Source organism: Pseudophryne corroboree, chromosome 6 (genome assembly GCF_028390025.1).
Source record: "Pseudophryne corroboree isolate aPseCor3 chromosome 6, aPseCor3.hap2, whole genome shotgun sequence".
In the NCBI taxonomy this organism is placed as follows: Eukaryota; Metazoa; Chordata; class Amphibia; order Anura; family Myobatrachidae; genus Pseudophryne; species Pseudophryne corroboree.
In genome coordinates this window covers 148,983,341-149,000,480 of record NC_086449.1, presented here as the reverse complement: position 1 = coordinate 149,000,480, position 17,140 = coordinate 148,983,341, and the positions used below count along the sequence as shown (strand labels likewise).

General features: G+C 45.6%; 1 protein-coding gene across 1 annotated transcript in view; it reads left to right on the top strand.

Moving 5' to 3' along the window:
- Nucleotides 1-17,140, top strand: part of FER1L5 (fer-1 like family member 5) — a 926,196-nt gene that overhangs the window by 305,783 nt on the left and 603,273 nt on the right. Inside the window, exons 6-10 of the mRNA XM_063929941.1 lie at nt 7,652-7,715; nt 11,518-11,588; nt 11,709-11,837; nt 13,592-13,654; nt 14,423-14,473. Coding sequence (XP_063786011.1) covers nt 7,652-7,715; nt 11,518-11,588; nt 11,709-11,837; nt 13,592-13,654; nt 14,423-14,473 — 378 coding nt within the window. The remainder of the gene's footprint in view (nt 1-7,651; nt 7,716-11,517; nt 11,589-11,708; nt 11,838-13,591; nt 13,655-14,422; nt 14,474-17,140) is intronic.

Genomic DNA, 17,140 nt, shown 5'->3' with positions numbered 1-17,140 from the left:
GAGCAGTGATTGCGAACCTGGAAGAAGGGGACTACATGATGTCTCGGGACATCAAGGATGCTTACCTTCATGTCAAAATTTACCCTTCTCACCAAGGGTACCTCAGGTTTATGGTACAGAACTGTCACTATCAGTTCAGACGCTGCCGTATGGATGGTCCACGGCACCCCGGGTCTTTACCAAGGTAATGGCCGAAATGATGATATTCCTTCAAAGGAAGGGAGTTTTAGTTATCCCTTACTCGGACGATTCCCTGATAAGGGTAAGATCCAGGGAACAGTTGGAGGTCGGTGTAGCACTATCTCAGGTAGTGTTGCTGCAGCACGGTTGGATTCTCAATATTCCAAAATTGCAGCTGGTTCCGACGACTTGTCTTCTGTTCCTAGGAATGATCCTGGACACAGTCCAGAAAAAGGTGTTTCTCCCGGAGGAGAAAGCCAGGGAGTTATCCGAGCTAGTCAGGAACCTCATAAAACCGAGCCAAGTCTCAGTGCATCAATGCACAAGGGTTCTGGGTAAAATGGTGGCTTCCTACGAAGCAATCCCATTCGGCAGATTCCACGCAAGAACTTTCCAGTGGGACCTGCTGGACAAATGGTCCGGGTCGCATCTTCAGATGCATCAGCGGATAACCCTGTCACCAAGGACAAGGGTGTCCCTCCTGTGGTGGTTGCAGAGTGCTCATCTTCAAGAGGGCCGCAGATTCGGCATTCAGGACTGGATCCTGGTAACCACGGATGCCAGCCTGCGAGGCTGGGGAGCAGTCACACAGGGAAGGAATATCCAGGACTTATGGTCAAGCCTGGAGACATCACTTCACATAAATATCCTGAAGCTAAGGGACATTTACAATGCTCTAAGCTTAGCAAGACCTCTGCTTCAAGGTCAGCCGGTGTTGATCCAGTCGGACAACATCACGGCAGTCACCCACGTAAACAGACAGGGTGGCACAAGAAGCAGGAGGGCAATGGCAGAAGCTGCAAGGATTCTTCGCTGGGCGGAAAATCATGTGATAGCACTGTCAGCAGTATTCATTCCGGGAGTGGACAACTGGGAAGCAGACTTCCTCAGCACCACCTCCACCCGGGAGAGTGGGGACTTCACCCAGAAGTCTTCCACATGATTATAAACCGTTGGGAAAAACTCGACAGGTATTGCGCCAGGTCCAGGGACCCTCAGGCAATAGCTGTAGACGCTCTGGTAACACCGTGGGTGTACCAGTCAGGGTATGTGTTCCCTCCTCTGCCTCTCATACCCAAGGTACTGAGATTGATAAGATGGAGAGGAGTAAGCACTTTATTCGTGGCTCCGGATTGGCCAAGAAGGATTTGGTAACCGGAACTTCAAGAGATGCTCACGGAGGATCCGTGGCCTCTACCTCTAAGAAGGGACCTGCTCCAGCAAGGACCCTGTCTGTTCCAAGACTTACCGCGGCTGCGTTTGACGGCATGGGGGTTGAACGCCGGATCCTGAAGGAAAAAAGGCATTCCGGATGAAGTCATCCCTATCCTGATCAAAGTCAGGAAGGATGTAACCGCAAAAACATTATCACCGCAATTGGCGAAAATATGTTGCGTGGTGCGAGGCCAGTAAGGCCCGACGGTGGAAATTCAACTGGGTCGATTCCTACATTTCCTGCAAACAGGAGTGTCTATGGGCCTGAAATTGGGGTCCATTAAGGTTCAAATTTCGGCCCTGTCAATTTTCTTCCAAAAAGAACTAGCTTCAGTCCCTGAAGTTCAGACGTTTGTAAAAGGGGTACTGCATATACAGCCTCCTTTTGTGCCTCCAGTGGCACTTTGGGATCTCAATGTAGTTTTGGGTTCCAAAAGTCACATTGGTTTGAACCACTTAAATCTGTGGAGTTAAAATATCTCACATGGAAAGTGGTCATGCTGTTGGCCCTGGCCTGGGCCAGGCGCGTGTCAGAATTGGCGGCTTTATCCTGAAAAAGCCCTTATCTGATGTTCCATTCGGACAGGGCGGAATTGAGGACTCGTCCTCAGTTTCTCCCTAAGGTGGTTTCAGCGTTTCACCTGAACCAACCTATTTGTGGTGCCTGCGGCTACTAGGGACTTGGAGGACTCCAAGTTGCTAGACGTTGTCAGGGCCCTGAAAATATATGTTTCCAGGAGGGCTGGAGTCAGGAAATCTGACTCGCTGTTTATCCTGTATGCACCCAACAAGCTGGGTGCTCCTGCTTCTAAGCAGACTATTGCTCGTTGGATTTGTAGTACAATTCAGCTTGCACATTCTGTGGCAGGCCTGCCACAGCCAAAAATCTGTAAATGCCCACTCCACAAGGAAGGTGGGCTCATCTTGGGCGGCTGCCCGAGGGGTCTCGGCTTTACAACTTTGCCGAGCAGCTACTTGGTCAGGAGCAAATGCGTTTGTAAAATTATACAAAATTGATATCCTGGCTGAGGAGGACCTGGAGTTCTCTCATTTGGTGCTGCAGAGTCATCCGCACTCTCCCGCCCGTTTGGGAGCTTTGGTATAATCCCCATGGTCCTTACGGAGTCCCCAGCATCCACTTAGGACGTTAGAGAAAATAAGAATTTACTTACCGATAATTCTATTTCTCATAGTCCGTAGTGGATGCTGGGCGCCCATCCCAAGTGCGGATTGTCTGCAATACTTGTACATAGTTATTGTTACAAAAATCGGGTTATTATTGTTGTGAGCCATCTTTCAGAGGCTCCTCTGTTATCATGCTGTTAACTGGGTTCAGATCACAGGTTATACGGTGTGATTGGTGTGGCTGGTATGAGTCTTACCCGGGATTCAAAATCCTTCCTTATTGTGTACGCTCGTCCGGGCACAGTATCCTAACTGAGGCTTGGAGGAGGGTCATGGGGGGAGGAGCCAGTGCACACCAGGTAGTCCTAAAGCTTTCTTTAGATGTGCCCAGTCTCCTGCGGAGCCGCTATCCCCATGGTCCTTACGGAGTCCCCAGCATCCACTACGGACTATGAGAAATAGAATTATCGGTAAGTAAATTCTTATTTTAAATATTGATTATAGTGACCAATTTAACTTCAATAAGCTTTGCAATTAAAAATAAATTAAATGTAAATGAAAGTAAACGTACACATATGTGCCTATATCCCTGAAGTGGTACAACTTCTGGATCTCCTGCTGGTGGTCCTCCTATACAGATTTTGGAAGTAGCTGAGGTGCAGCGCAGGTTTTGTTGACTTACGGCTGTCAACTAAAGAGAAAACGGCAGTGCCTGCTCTGGACTTGCATAGTAACAAAGAAAACTGAAGAACTAATAACAAATGTGAGTCACTTCTCAGATCACTCACCTCCTGATTGTTCCATCTGATTAAATAGCACGGAACTACTTACTTGGACAATTCAAAAACCATCCATTTCACCTACAAATGCTTGTATCTGTATTATTGTAATTTTGTTTTTTAAGCACAGCTGCACCAATGCAATTTTACCTGCAAACACTTAAAACATCTAACATAATTACCATCGCTTCTTAAACCTCTCACAATCCTTTAATTTCTTACACTCCAGATACATTTCTGCACCCACTTTATCTACGCTTTTGACTCATTTCATACAAAATCTACACCCATTAAGCCTACACTGCTTTTCTCACCTGCATTTCTGCAATTCTTCTGCTCGGATTCCCTTACACTCTCCTCTCCTACTTCCACTTTCCCTCAACCTATTTACCTACTTAACACTATGTCAAGGCTTTCTTATACTCCCCACATCACTCAGTGTCTACCTAATAATGTATCTTTATCCTTCCCCTCTAGTCTCCTACACCTCCTCCTCTCTCCCCTCCTCTGTCTCCCCTCCATCCCTCTGTTTCCTTCCCCCTCCTTTCCTGTTACCCCACTTTCATTCACCTCTGCCCCATTGTCCTGCTACCCCACAACTCAGCCCTGCTCCCTCTCTCCCTTCCCTGTCACCTCCCCACACCCCCATCCACATCACACTGACCTCCCTCCCTGCCCACCTCCTGCAGTTTCCCCTCCTCAGGCACCCGCACCATTACCACTCTCTCATCATCCCTGCCCTCAAAGTTAATCTCACCTCATCGCTACAGCAACCCTGATAATCTCATTCACATCTCTCCCACAAACTCATACCCCCTATCCTGTGCCCTCTGGAATGCCAGATCTGTTTGTAACAAACTAGTCCCCACTCATGACCTTTTCATTTCCAACTCCCTACACATACTAGCCATTACTGAAACTTGGATTACGCTCTCTGACACTACTTCTCCTGCTGCTTTCTCTGCTGGGGTCCTCACATTCACACACACACCCCGACCTGGGGGTCGCCATGGGGGTGGTGTTGGGGTCCTTTTACCTTCTAGTTACTCCTACCAACTCATACCACCAGAACCATCCCTTAAATTCTCTACATTTGAGGTCCATACTATACGCCTCTTCCAACCAGTACATCTTAGAGTAGCTGTCATTTACCGCCCCCCTGGCACTGCTTCCAAATTCATCGACAACTTTGCTTCCTCTCTTCTGACATTCCCTCCATTATCCTAGGTGATTTCAACATCCCTATTGACATCCCCACACAATCCCCTGCCTCTAAACTCCTTAACCTCACCTCTTCACTTGGTCTCTCCCAGTGGACCTCCTCACCCTCACATGTGAATGGGAGCTCACTGGATCTGGTCTTCACTCACCGCTGTGATATTTCTGATTTTTCCAACTCCCCATTTCCCCTCTCTGACCACCACTTGCTCTCCTTTAACCTATCTCTCTCGAATTCCCCATCGTTACCTCCTAAGGCTACCATCACTAAGCGTAACTTTAAAGCTATTGACACCACATTCCTTTCCTCCTTGTTTGACTCACTTCTCTCTCCTATTCTCTCTCTCTCATGCCCTGAACAAGCCACTTCCACATACAATGCATCCCTTACTTCTGCTCTTGACTCTGTTGCTCCACCAACCACTATTCACCCTCGCAAATTAACACCTCAACGCTCAACCCTGGCACACCAAATGCACCAGATATCTGCAAAAATGCTCACGTACTGCTGAGCGACACTGGAGGAAATCACGCTCTAAGGCAGACTTTCTCCATTTCAAACTTATGCTCTCATCCTTCAGTGCTGCCCTTTCTCTTGCTAAACAGTCATACTTCAAGAACCTCATCTCCTCCCAGTCTTCCAACCCCCGGCGCCTCTTTACCACTCTCAACTCACTCCTCTGCCCACCTCCACCTCGTCTCCCTTCCTCAATCTCTGCTCTTGACTTTGCCACTTACTTCACATCCAAAATTGACTCCATACGTCAGGACATCACATCACACCAGACCATCAGTAACCAGCCTTCTCCCATCCCTCCCCATCCCTCGCACCAACTCTGACATCTTTCTCCCATGCATCTGGAGAGGAAGTCATAGCCCTCATTCGTTCCTGTCCCCTCACCACCTCCCCACTTGACCCTATCCCCTCCCGCCTCCTCCGCTACATCTCTCCTTCTGCTTGTTCCCATCTTTCCCACCTTCTCAATCTCTCCCTCTCATCAGGCACTGTCCCATCTGCCTTCAAGCATGCACTCATCTCTCCTATTCTTAAAAAACCTACCCTTGATCCAAACACTCTCTCCAACTACCAACCCATCTCTCTCCTCCCTTTTGCCTCCAAACTCCTTGAGCGTATTGTCTACAACCGCCTTACTTCCTTTCTTTCCTCACACTCATTGCTTGACACATTCAAGTCTGGCTTCCGTCCTCTTCACTCCACTGAAACTGCCCTTACAAAAGTATGCAATGACCTCCATGCTGCTAAATCTAAGGGACACTACTCTCTACTTATTCTACTGGATCTCTCTGCTGCTTTTGACACTGTGGACCATCCTCTCCTACTGCAAATCCTTTACTCCATTGGTCTGCGTGACACTGCCCTTTCTTGGCTGTCCTCCTACCTTTCTGACCGTTCATTCTCTGTCTCCTCTTATGACTCTACCTCCCCCTCACTTCCACTAACTGTAGGGGTACCCCAAGGTTCTGTCCTTGGTCCTCTACTCTTCTCTCTCTACACGTCCTCACTAGGTAAGCTCATTAGTTCTTTTGGTTTCCAATATCATCTCTATGCTGATGACACTCAAATCTATCTTTCCTCTCCAGACCTCTTCCCTGCTCTCCTCACTCGTATCTCCAACTGTCTCTCTGCTACCTCTTCCTGGATGTCCCAGCGCTTTCTTAAACTTAACATGTCTAAAACCGAGCTGATCATCTTCCCTCCCTCCCGCATAACCTCACCTCCTACAATCTCATTATCTATTGATGGCACTACTATCTCCTCTAGCCCCCAAGTGCGCTGTCTTGGAGTAATCCTTGACTCCTCCCTCTCATTCAAACCACACATTCAGCACCTCTCACAAACCTGCCATTTTCATCTAAAAAATATTTCCAGGATCAGACCCTTTCTGAACCAGGATGCTACTAAGACTCTTATCCACTCACTGGTCATCTCCAGACTGGACTACTGTAATCTCCTCCTAACTGGCATTCCTGACAAATACCTCTCTCCACTCCAATCTATACTCAATGCTGCTGCCCGGCTCATCTTCCTCACCAAACGCACTACGTCCACCTCTCCTCTCTTACTAGACCTTCACTGGCTCCCCTTCCCTTTCAGAATCCATTTCAAGCTTCTCACACTCGCTTACAAAGCCCTCACCCACTCCTCTCCCATCTACATCTCTGACCTTATCTCCCTTTACACTCCCACCCGTCCTCTTCGCTCTGCTAATGCACATCGACTCTGCTGCCTACGGATTACTTCCTCCCACTCCTACCTCCAAGATTTTTCACGTGTTGCACCACTTCTCTGGAATTCCCTACCTCTCCACCTCTCTACAAAACTTCAAACGGGCTCTCAAGACCCCCTTCTTCACCAAACCCAGACAAATCTCATCCTAAACCTCTGTTCCACGCTCTCTATGTACCCCATCTGTCTCACCCCTGTCTGTCTCGCCTCCCCTTTAGAATGTAAGCTCTCACGAGCAGGGCTCTCTTCCCTCACGTGCTTATGCTTTTCTTACTTTAATAATATTCAACTGCACCAAATCCAGCAGTCTTCTGCCACCTGATACTTATTCCAGTGTCATCTGCTGATGTAGCTATGTTTATTTACCCTGTACTTGTCCTATATTGTCGTCAACTGTAAGTTGCTGTTTTCCTGCTTGATTATTTGTTTATGTACTCTGTAATTGGGCGCTGCGGAACCCTTGTGGCGCCATATAAATAAAGGATAATAATAATAAATAGTAATTAGTGAGAGATAAGTCTGGTTAGGCAGGAGGTGTAACTGCGCTGAAGTGGCATGGGGAACAGATGAGAGGAGAGGAGGGGCCAATTGGTTAATGACTTCCTCCAGACACTAGGGTGGTAACTTTAGTGCTTTCGGAGGCTGATTGGTCCCAGGGCTGCACTGCTCCCCTATGGGGTGTCGCCTTCCTGCTGCCGCACTGCTTGAACGGCCCTCAAGCTCTCCCCTGCTTCCACCCTCCAGATATATACTGGTAGATTAATTGGCTGCTGACTAAAATGTACCCTAGCGTTCATGTGTGTGTTGTAGGGAATTTAGACTGTAGGCTGCAATGGGTTAGGGACTGATGTGACATGTTACATAATTATTGTCTGTTTTATTTCAGAATACCATAACTTTTCGCATTGTATGCACTCAAGAAATTAATACCAAGGACAGTCCAAATGAAGGTGAGACACAGGCAGAGCCGGCCATAGGTATAGGCAAACTAGGCAATTGCCTAGGGCATTTGATATGCCTAGGGGCATCAGCAGCTTCTGCTGATTAAAATGATATGTGGCATGCCTATATTCTGTGTGTAGCATTTCATATGCAGATACAGCTGCAGTCTCACACAGTATATAGGCATGCTGCATATCATTTTAATCAGCAGAAGCTGCGTGTTCATCCTAGCCACATAGCAATGAAAATAAGATGCAGAGCCAGCCCTAACCAATATGATGCCCTAGCCAAGATTTTGGCTGGTGCCCCCTAACACCGCCACTAGTTCTGCAGGAGATGTCTGGCATGAGTCATCTGGCAGCTCTGCTAACATCTGGTGCCTTTTGTTTCTGATAATGCATCTTATTTGCATTACTATGTGTCTAGGATGCACAAGTAGCTTCTGCTGATTAAAATAATATGCAGCATGCCTATATTCTGTGTGCGACTGTGGGGTAAATTTACTAAGGTGGGAGATTTGTAGAACTGGTGATGTTGCCCATAGCAACCAATCAGATTATATCTATTATCTGCTAGAAGCAGCTAGATAAATGGTAAGTAGAATCTGATTGGTTGCCATGGGCAACATCACCAGTTCTAAAAATCTCCCACCTTAGTAAATTTACCCCTGTGGCTGTACCTGCATACGAAATGCTACATTACAGTGATTTCCAGGAATACACTGCAACGTAGCATTTCGTATGCAGATACAGCCACAGTCACACACAGAATATAGGCATGCCGCATATCATTTTAATCAGCAGAAGCTGCTGATGCCCCTAAGCATACCAAATGCCCTAGGCATTTGCCTAGTTTGCCTATGCCTAAGGCCGGCTCTGATAAGATGCATTTTCATTAAAAAAGGTGTGCCCGACGTTAGTATTGAGGCAAGATTTATGAGGACACATCTGTTTCCAAGCAGAGGCAGAGGTCACAGTGTTAGTGGCAGTGTGAGTGCTGTGTGCATGTGAGTGGTTTGGTTGTGCAGTAGTGTTCGGAATATGTGTAAGGAGCATTATGTGTGTCATGTAAAAATGCATTAATAATGTGCAACATATGTGTAAGGGGCACTATGTGTGTCATTATGTGTATAAGGGCATTAATAATGTGCGGCATATGTGTAAAAGGGTACTACTGTATGTGTGTCATTATGTGTATAGGGGCACTAATAATGTGTAGGGGGCACTATGTGTCATTATGTGTATAAGGGCATTAATAATGTGCGGCATATGAGTAAGGGACATTATGTGTAAAAGGGCATTAATAAAGTTGTCATAATGTGTAAGGCACATTATGTTTATAAGGACATTAATAAGGTGTCTCATGTGTAAGGGGCATTACTGTGTGGAATTATGTATATAAATGCATTACTAATGTGTGGCATTATGTGTATAAGGTGCTCTACTATTTGACGTTGCGTATAGAAAGGGCACTACTGTGTCGTCTAATGTGAATAAAGAGCAATAGGGTGTGGTGTAATGTGAATAAGGAGCAATTCAGTGTGATGTAATGTGAATAAGGGGCTCTACTGTGAGGAGTAACGTTTATAAGGTAAAGTGATACTACTGTGGGATGTAATATGAATTATGGACACTATCGCATGATCAAATGTGAATAAAGTTGCAGTACTGTGTGGTGTAATTGGAATTGGGGTTACTATTGTGTGGTCATGCCCCTTGCCAGCAAAAACACACCCCTTTTTGGGCTGTGCACCAAATGTGCGAACTGTTCCTATTTAAAATATAGGGGGTCCAAACACCAAAATAAGGACTGCTATGGGTGAGGGGTGATGGTGCTGGGAAAGAGGTGCAAGGTCAGAGGCGGAACCAGTGGTGGTGCTAGGGGGCACCAGCCAAAATCTTGCCTAAGGCATCATATTGGTTAGGGCCGGCTCTGGACACAGGATTCTGTAATGCAATGCTTAGAGTTTCTTACTGTGGTCTATATGCCGAGCCAAATTTAGCATAACTGACGGTGAACCAGTGCCTAGTGCCAGAAGAGACTAAAACTAGGTACACATTAGACGGCTTGCAAATGATGCAATGTCATCAACGATTTTCCCTGAACTCCCGGACAAATTATATAATGCATACATACTGTGCAATCTTCCAAAAGAGATCGTCAGTGGCCACATCCAGGAGTATGCTATAGTTGACGATATCCTCAGATTGAACTGTATGTACAAAACATCTGAAGATGCGTCGAACGATGCCGCAGGAGCACACATTGTGCGTACACACTGAGTGACTTGTCGTTCCGATCCTTTGGAGTCAGCCAAATTATGAAACATATCATTTATTGTGTAATCAGCTTCAGAACAAGTTCTTTTTCTGCATATACTGTCCTTTTTGTGTATTTAAAAACACGAATGTATTCATACTGTAAATGACAAACAAAAAATGTATATTCTCTGCGCAAAGATTAAAGGGGTGCAGCTAATCACCAGGTCACCACAGACCTAAATACACGTGCATACAAAAAAGATGTGAATTGCGCTCCCCAATTAAGGTATATATCACCCAGAATAATGTCCGTGAAATTCTGCAAGGAGCAATCCTGCGACCACTTTTCCAGTGTCCGGTATCTTATGTCCGTTTTTGATACCTCAAATACAATTAGAAAAAAACGCCTTTCATAGCGTAAAACAATTTTTACATTTATTCTAAAATTTTTAAAAATTCATAAAACAACAATCAATGAATTATCCACCACCATACGGAATGACTGCGTACCAGAATGGGCCTATACAAGGCATATGTTTCGCATGAAAGGGTTGGTCCCGGGTATAACACATGACGTCTCCAGTGCAGAAGCTGCTTCCGTTCCCGTTCTTGAAAAAGACTTATTGTTGAAACGCGTTGGTGGATACAGGCGGAGACTGGTACAGCGTGGAACCTTAAAGGGCTGAACATCTGAACCGTGGAGGAGTTATACCCGGGACCAACCCTTTCATGCGAAACATATGCCTTGTATAGGCCCATTCTGGTACGCAGTCATTCCGTATGGTGGTGGATAATTCATTGATTGTTGTTTTATGAATTTTTAAAAATTTTAGAATAAATGTAAAAATTGTTTTACGCTATGAAAGGCGTTTTTTTCTAATTGTATTTGAGGTATCAAAAACGGACATAAGATACCGGACACTGGAAAAGTGGTCGCAGGATTGCTCCTTGCAGAATTTCATGGACATTATTCTGGGTGATATATACCTTAATTGGGGAGCGCAATTCACATCTTTTTTGTATACTGTAAATGACGTTCTATGCTACCTCTCTACTGGCTTTGAAATGAATTGGGCATGCCAGGGCTAGCTAGGTCCTGTATTACTCCAGTAAAGAAGAATATTGTTTGTAAATTTTAACAGTATATGTTAACCCCGCATTCTCCAACAAAATGATGTGGGGAATAGCATTAGTGCTGTCAGCACAGGGTTGGTTTTTCCTAGTGGGGAAGGCAGACTTTTTTTTATTCTTTTGCAGCCTCACTTCCCAAGGCTACTAACCCCCTATGGATGGTTGGCACTATAGTGGGAAGACCCTACACTGTATGTCACCCCTGGTATAGTATCCGTCCTGGTTAGTAATGAAAAATTTGGGAGGACTCTTGGTGTCCCCTTGGTTTGCACTTTTATTGGAGGAGGAGGGTCTCTTCACATTTCTTTATTTTTTATTGAGTTAGCTCCATTAGCAAAACTAATTGTCTCTATATACCTGGAATGGTCTAGAATTATTGATAAGTTATCATTATAAATCTGCTTCTGATGTATTCCAGATGTTAAGCAAGACCAGAAGATAAGTCTTCAAGAAAAGAGAGATCTTACCGACGAGGTGCAAGATTTGAGGGTGAGCAGGAGACAGTTTGGCTTTGTAGACGACACATAAGTGTGTGTGTGTGTGTGTGTGTGTGTGTGTGTGTGTGTGTGTGTGTACTTTCTTTTCCCACTCATGAATGTTCTTTTCTAGGTTAAGGTTCGAATCATCTCTGGGCGACAGCTGTTTGGAAGTAATATCAAGCCTGTGGTGAAAGTACGGGTGGGGAAAAAAGTTCACATAACCCGAGTACAACGAGGCAGTGATCCATATTTTAATGAGGCCAGTACTAGTGTTCACTTTAAATAAAATGCATTTCTGCATTGCTCTAAGATATGCCAATTAGATTTTGCAGATTTGAAACATGTATTAACATTACCAGTGTTGTATTTAGCGGTCAGACTGCCCCTAGATGCAAAAGTAATGACTGCCCCCACCTCTCAATTTTACTGTTTTCATGTCTAATTTATGCTGTAAGTGTTATGAACCACAAGCAGTGGTTCATTCCTGTTTTGCTTTCTGTTCATGAATTTTATGTTATATTTCTGTTTGCATGCAAGGATTTCTCTTGTACTTGTTTAGAAGACTCTTGTTGGCTGCGGGTGGTGAGTCTGTGTAACTGTAGCCTGTTTTCTATGTGTTAAGCCTCACCTGTCAGATATTTGGTCATTATGTGGTGAGTCTGTGTACTGCAGTCTGACTCTTGTCTGTGTAGCCTCACCTGCCAGTATTTTGGCCATTACCTTGTGCCTGGCTTCCAGCCATCCTGATTGGGGCGTGCTTTCCTTATTACCCAGCTAGCCTTGCAGTCCAGCACCGGTGATAGAAGTTTGTTATTGTACCTGTATGTTCCAGCTCTTGGTTAACTTCCTGCAAGCTTGTTCCTGGTCCCTGTCAGCAGCTTCCTGTGGAGTCTGTCTTCTTGCCTCTGGTGTGTTCCTGCATCCAGCTTGTGTACTCCAATGTCCTGTGTCCAGTTTCCAGAGTACGGTCTGAGGGATCGTTTCCTGCTGTCCTCCGAGTTTGTCTTCCAGTGGAGTAGTCTGGTGTCTGAAGCCTCGGGATTCCGGTCGTTTCCTGAGCGCACCTTCCGTAGTGTCGTCAGTAGCAGCTCTGCCGCACCTTACGGCTGAAGCCGTGTTCTCGTTATCTGGTTTTTGGTTGAGTCATTTTTGCGGAGGCTTCCGCATAGCTGTCCTCGCCTTATTACGACGGGTTCGTATTTGGCAGTTGGCGGCATTACATTGATTTGCTGTTGTTCTTGGCGGCCGCGCCGCACATAAACTATTTTGTTATTTTCTGTATCCTTCTTCTTTGGTCTCTTGTTGTTCTTAGTTAGTTTTCCCCTTGTTCTCACTCTGTCTCGGTTAACGCCTTGTCACCTAGTAAGACCGGGGGGCATCGGAGTCTGGGCGGACCCAATCCGCCCATTCAAACACGGCTATCGTGGGCACAAGAAACCATTGTCTCGCAGGCGTAAATCAACCACAGGGAAGGCCAACGGAGTCAGGGATTTCGTTAGGTACTGCTGCGTACCCCAGTTCTGTCTCCTCTTCATGCATCTGTACTTGGAACTCTTCTGCTGCCACTCTATCTCCTGGGTTCCAAGTACAGAGAACATAACAGTAAGCTCTTGTTTGGCATTAACTAGTATAATATAATAATAAAACAAGCCATAAGCTATGACATATGGTATGTGTCCAACTTGCTGGGAGCAGGACAATACTTGAACACTTGTTTTATTATAGTCACTGACCATAATAAAACAAGCTGATACCTGGTGACTGTCAATCTGAAAGTTTCAAGTAACTACAAAATATTTCCACTGTACCATCTTGATCGGGAGAAGAACTAATTGCAGTTGTGTTTTATACTGTACAGCCCACTCATCAAATGATTGCAGGTAGTTAGGCCCATTCTGCTGTTCTGATAACAAGAAATATTCTATGCTTTGCTTGTGTTAATAAAACAATATATGAATAGGCTATATTTATAGGGCTGTAAGATAAATATAGGTTGTTATTGTCTGGTTTCAGATTTTCACCCAAGATTTCCACCAAATGCCATCGGAAGTGTTTGGAGAACTAATACACATCCAGGTATTTTTGGTGTTTGCCCTTCATAAGAATCTCCTATCACCTTGTCCCCACAGCTTCACTCCACAACACTGGAAACATTTCTCACTCATTGGCCCTCATTCCGAGTTGATCGCTCGCTAGCTACTTTTTGCAGCCGTGCAAACGCATAGTCGCCGCCCACGGGGGAGTATATTTTCGCTTTGCAAGTGTGCGATCGCATGTGCATCCGAGCGGTACAAAAACATTTTGTGCAAAACAAGACCAGCCCTGAAGTTGCTTATCCTGTGCGATGATCCTAGCGATGGAGGTCCCAGAATTGACGTCAGATACCCGCCCTGCAAACGCCTGGTCACGCCTGCGTTTTCCCTACCACTCCCAGAAAACGGTCAGTTGACACCCATAAACGCCTTCTTCCTGTCAATCTCCTTGCGATTGACTGTGCGAATGGATTCGTCGCTAGAAGCATTGCACAGCAACAATGCTGTTTGTACCCGTACGACGTGCGTGCGCATTGCGGTGCATACGCATGCGCAGTTTTGCAGTTTTTTTTACCTGATCGCTGCGCCGCGAAAATTGGCATCGAGCGTTCAACTCGGAATGAGGGCCATAATCCACTTTTGCATTCACTGTGGTCCCACCTCCCTCACAGGCGTGGAAGTGAATATTCTCCCAACACAAATACGCCCCTTCCCCCACCCTGTATGCAGTCACAAGCCCTGGCCGGCCGGACTCTCATCAGTTCTAGACATGGGATTATTTTTTATCACTCCTGTTTCTCTTTACATGTAGGTGTTGAACTCAAATGCAGCCAGGAATAACTCTGTCATTGGAGTATTCAAAGTAAGTATATCAATCTACTGTTTTTTAATAGAATTGTAATAGAAAACTGTATATATATATATATATATATATATATATATATATATATGTTCACAAATAAGGATGCACTCACCAGACTTCTCCAGGGTGAAATTGATAGATTTTAATCCAGACAGCACAACCTCACAAACAGAAGGTCAACGTTTCGGCTCACAGCAGAGCCTTTGTCAAGACCAGATTACCAGGTTGGCAACCTGGTAATTCACTCCAGGGCCCTGGAGGTTGGGGAATTTCTTACTTAGTCACTCTGAAGCTTCCCTGGCCATATGACATTCTATACAGCTTTATTTAGATACTAATAAGCCGGAGGACACCTCGATATTTAATGACTGGTGCTCCCTTAAGGCGGAAGTTCGGGGATCGGCCATTCAAACAGCCTCTCGGCTTAAACGTTCTCAACAAACTGAGCGCTTGCTGGCTGAAAGTGAAGTTGCCAAACTGGAACTGACGCATAAAGCTGACCCACAAAATAAATCTGTTTTCAAGCTTCTGCTAACCGCTAGGGAAAGGGTGAATGTCTTCTCTCTTCGGGATGTGCAACGTAATATTGCACGACTGAACCAGAGATTTTATGTGCTTGGTAATAAGGCGGGTTGACTCTTGGCTCGGAAGTTACGAGGCAGACGAGCTAGGGCCAGAATTCATTATGTTTGTTCCTCCACGGGATCCAGAGTGTCTGACCCCTATGATATTGCGAACACCTTTGCAGAGTATTATTCCCAACTTTATAGTTTACAGTCTGACCTAGTCACCCCCCAGCCCATGGAGGCTGAAATCCAGTCTTTTCTGAAGAATATCTCCCTCCCGACGCTGGACTCCGAGGCCTGTGGGTCCCTTAGCTCCCCTTGGAATTTAAAGGAACTGGAGGCGGCTATTGATGATCTACCAAGAGATAAAGCCCCAGGCCCTGACGACTTCCCATCTAATTTCTATAAAACATACAAGGCTGACTTGGCCCCAGTGCTGTTGACAGTTTTGAATGAGGCATCAGATGTGGGGCGGCTTCCGAGGGAAATGCTTGAATCACAAATAGTTACTATTCCTAAACCCGGTAAATCCCCCACTTCTGTTCAAAATTACCGCCCGATTGCTCTGTTGAACACAGACGTTAAGCTTTTTGCAAAGCTTATCGCCAATCGCCTTTGTCCACTACTGCCATCCCTCATAGCTGCTGACCAGGTTGGCTTTGTCCCGGGCAGGCAGGCACCGGACAACACTCGGAGAGTCTATAACATTATAGAATATTGCAATGCACATGAAACGCCCCTTTTAATTCTTTCGTTGGACGCCGAGAAGGCGTTCGACAGACTCCATTGGGGATATCTGAGGGCTGTTCTATGTAAGTTTGGATTTCTTGGATGGTTTTTGGATTCTATATTTGCTTTGTATTCCACTCCCTCTGCAAGGGTGTTTGTTAATGGATGTCTGTCGGGGAGATTTGATATATTGAATGGCACTAGACAAGGCTGCCCCTCGTCGCCCCTCATATTTGCCCTAGCTATCGAACCTTTAGCCGAGACCATTAGGGCTGAGGAGGCAGTTACAGGTCCAGAGATAGGGGGTCTGACTCACAAGATCATCTTATTTGCTGATGACATTCTGCTCTGTTTGACCCACCCTGACACCTCCCTCCCTGCCCTTCATCTTATCCTAAATCGATATTCCAGAATCTCTTACTATAAATGAAACACCTCCAAGACGGAAGCTTTACCGCTCCACATTTTACTGCGCACTATTGCTTTGCTTAAAGACAGATATAGATATGCTTGGCAAGAGAGATCCATCAAGTATCTGGGTATTCATCTCTCTCTTGATAGGGACTTATATGACTGTAATTATATACCCTTATTAAGCGCATTTGAAAATTTAATTAAAGAATGGTCCCTTCACGAAATTTCCTGGCTAGGGCGTATTTCTGCAACTAAAATGATCTTGCTCCCTAAACTCTTATACCTGTTTCGGGCTATCCCTCGCAGCTTTCCCAAGCCTCTTAATGTAAGGGCCAACAAACTTATCTCTCCGTTTATTTGGAAGGGGTCTAAATCCCGCATTGCTAGGCAGGTCTTGATTTTGCCCAAGAATGTCATAGGTGTAGTTTACCCTAATCTGGAGGCGTACCACTCTGCCTGTTTTCTCAGTCAACCCCGAGACTGGTTCACAATGCACAATTCCAAACCATGGGTACTTATTGAACGGTCTTTTTTGGGGTCGCTTGATATACAGGATGTCTTGTTGCTGCCCATCCATAGCATCCCAAAATGGCAGGCCCCGGGAGAAGCGATTAGAAGTACCTTGAAGCTTTGGCATTCGGTGGTTGCATCTGATCCGGCTATCTTGCTGCCGTCGGCTGACTTACCACTTAGAACTATTGCTTGTATTATACCTAATCTTATGCTGGACGCTTGGGTAGATGCTGGGATTGTGCATTTGAAGGACCTCTGCTCGGAAGGAGGCTTAGTGACCTTCTCTAGCTTACAAACCAACTCAAATATACCAAAACGTGACTTCTTTAAATACTTACAAATACGCCACTGGCTTTATTCATGCACTGGAGGGATGAGAGGTCCCATTCCCCTACCTGCTCCCATATACTCTAGACTCTCCTCCCCTACACATAGAAGTGGGATT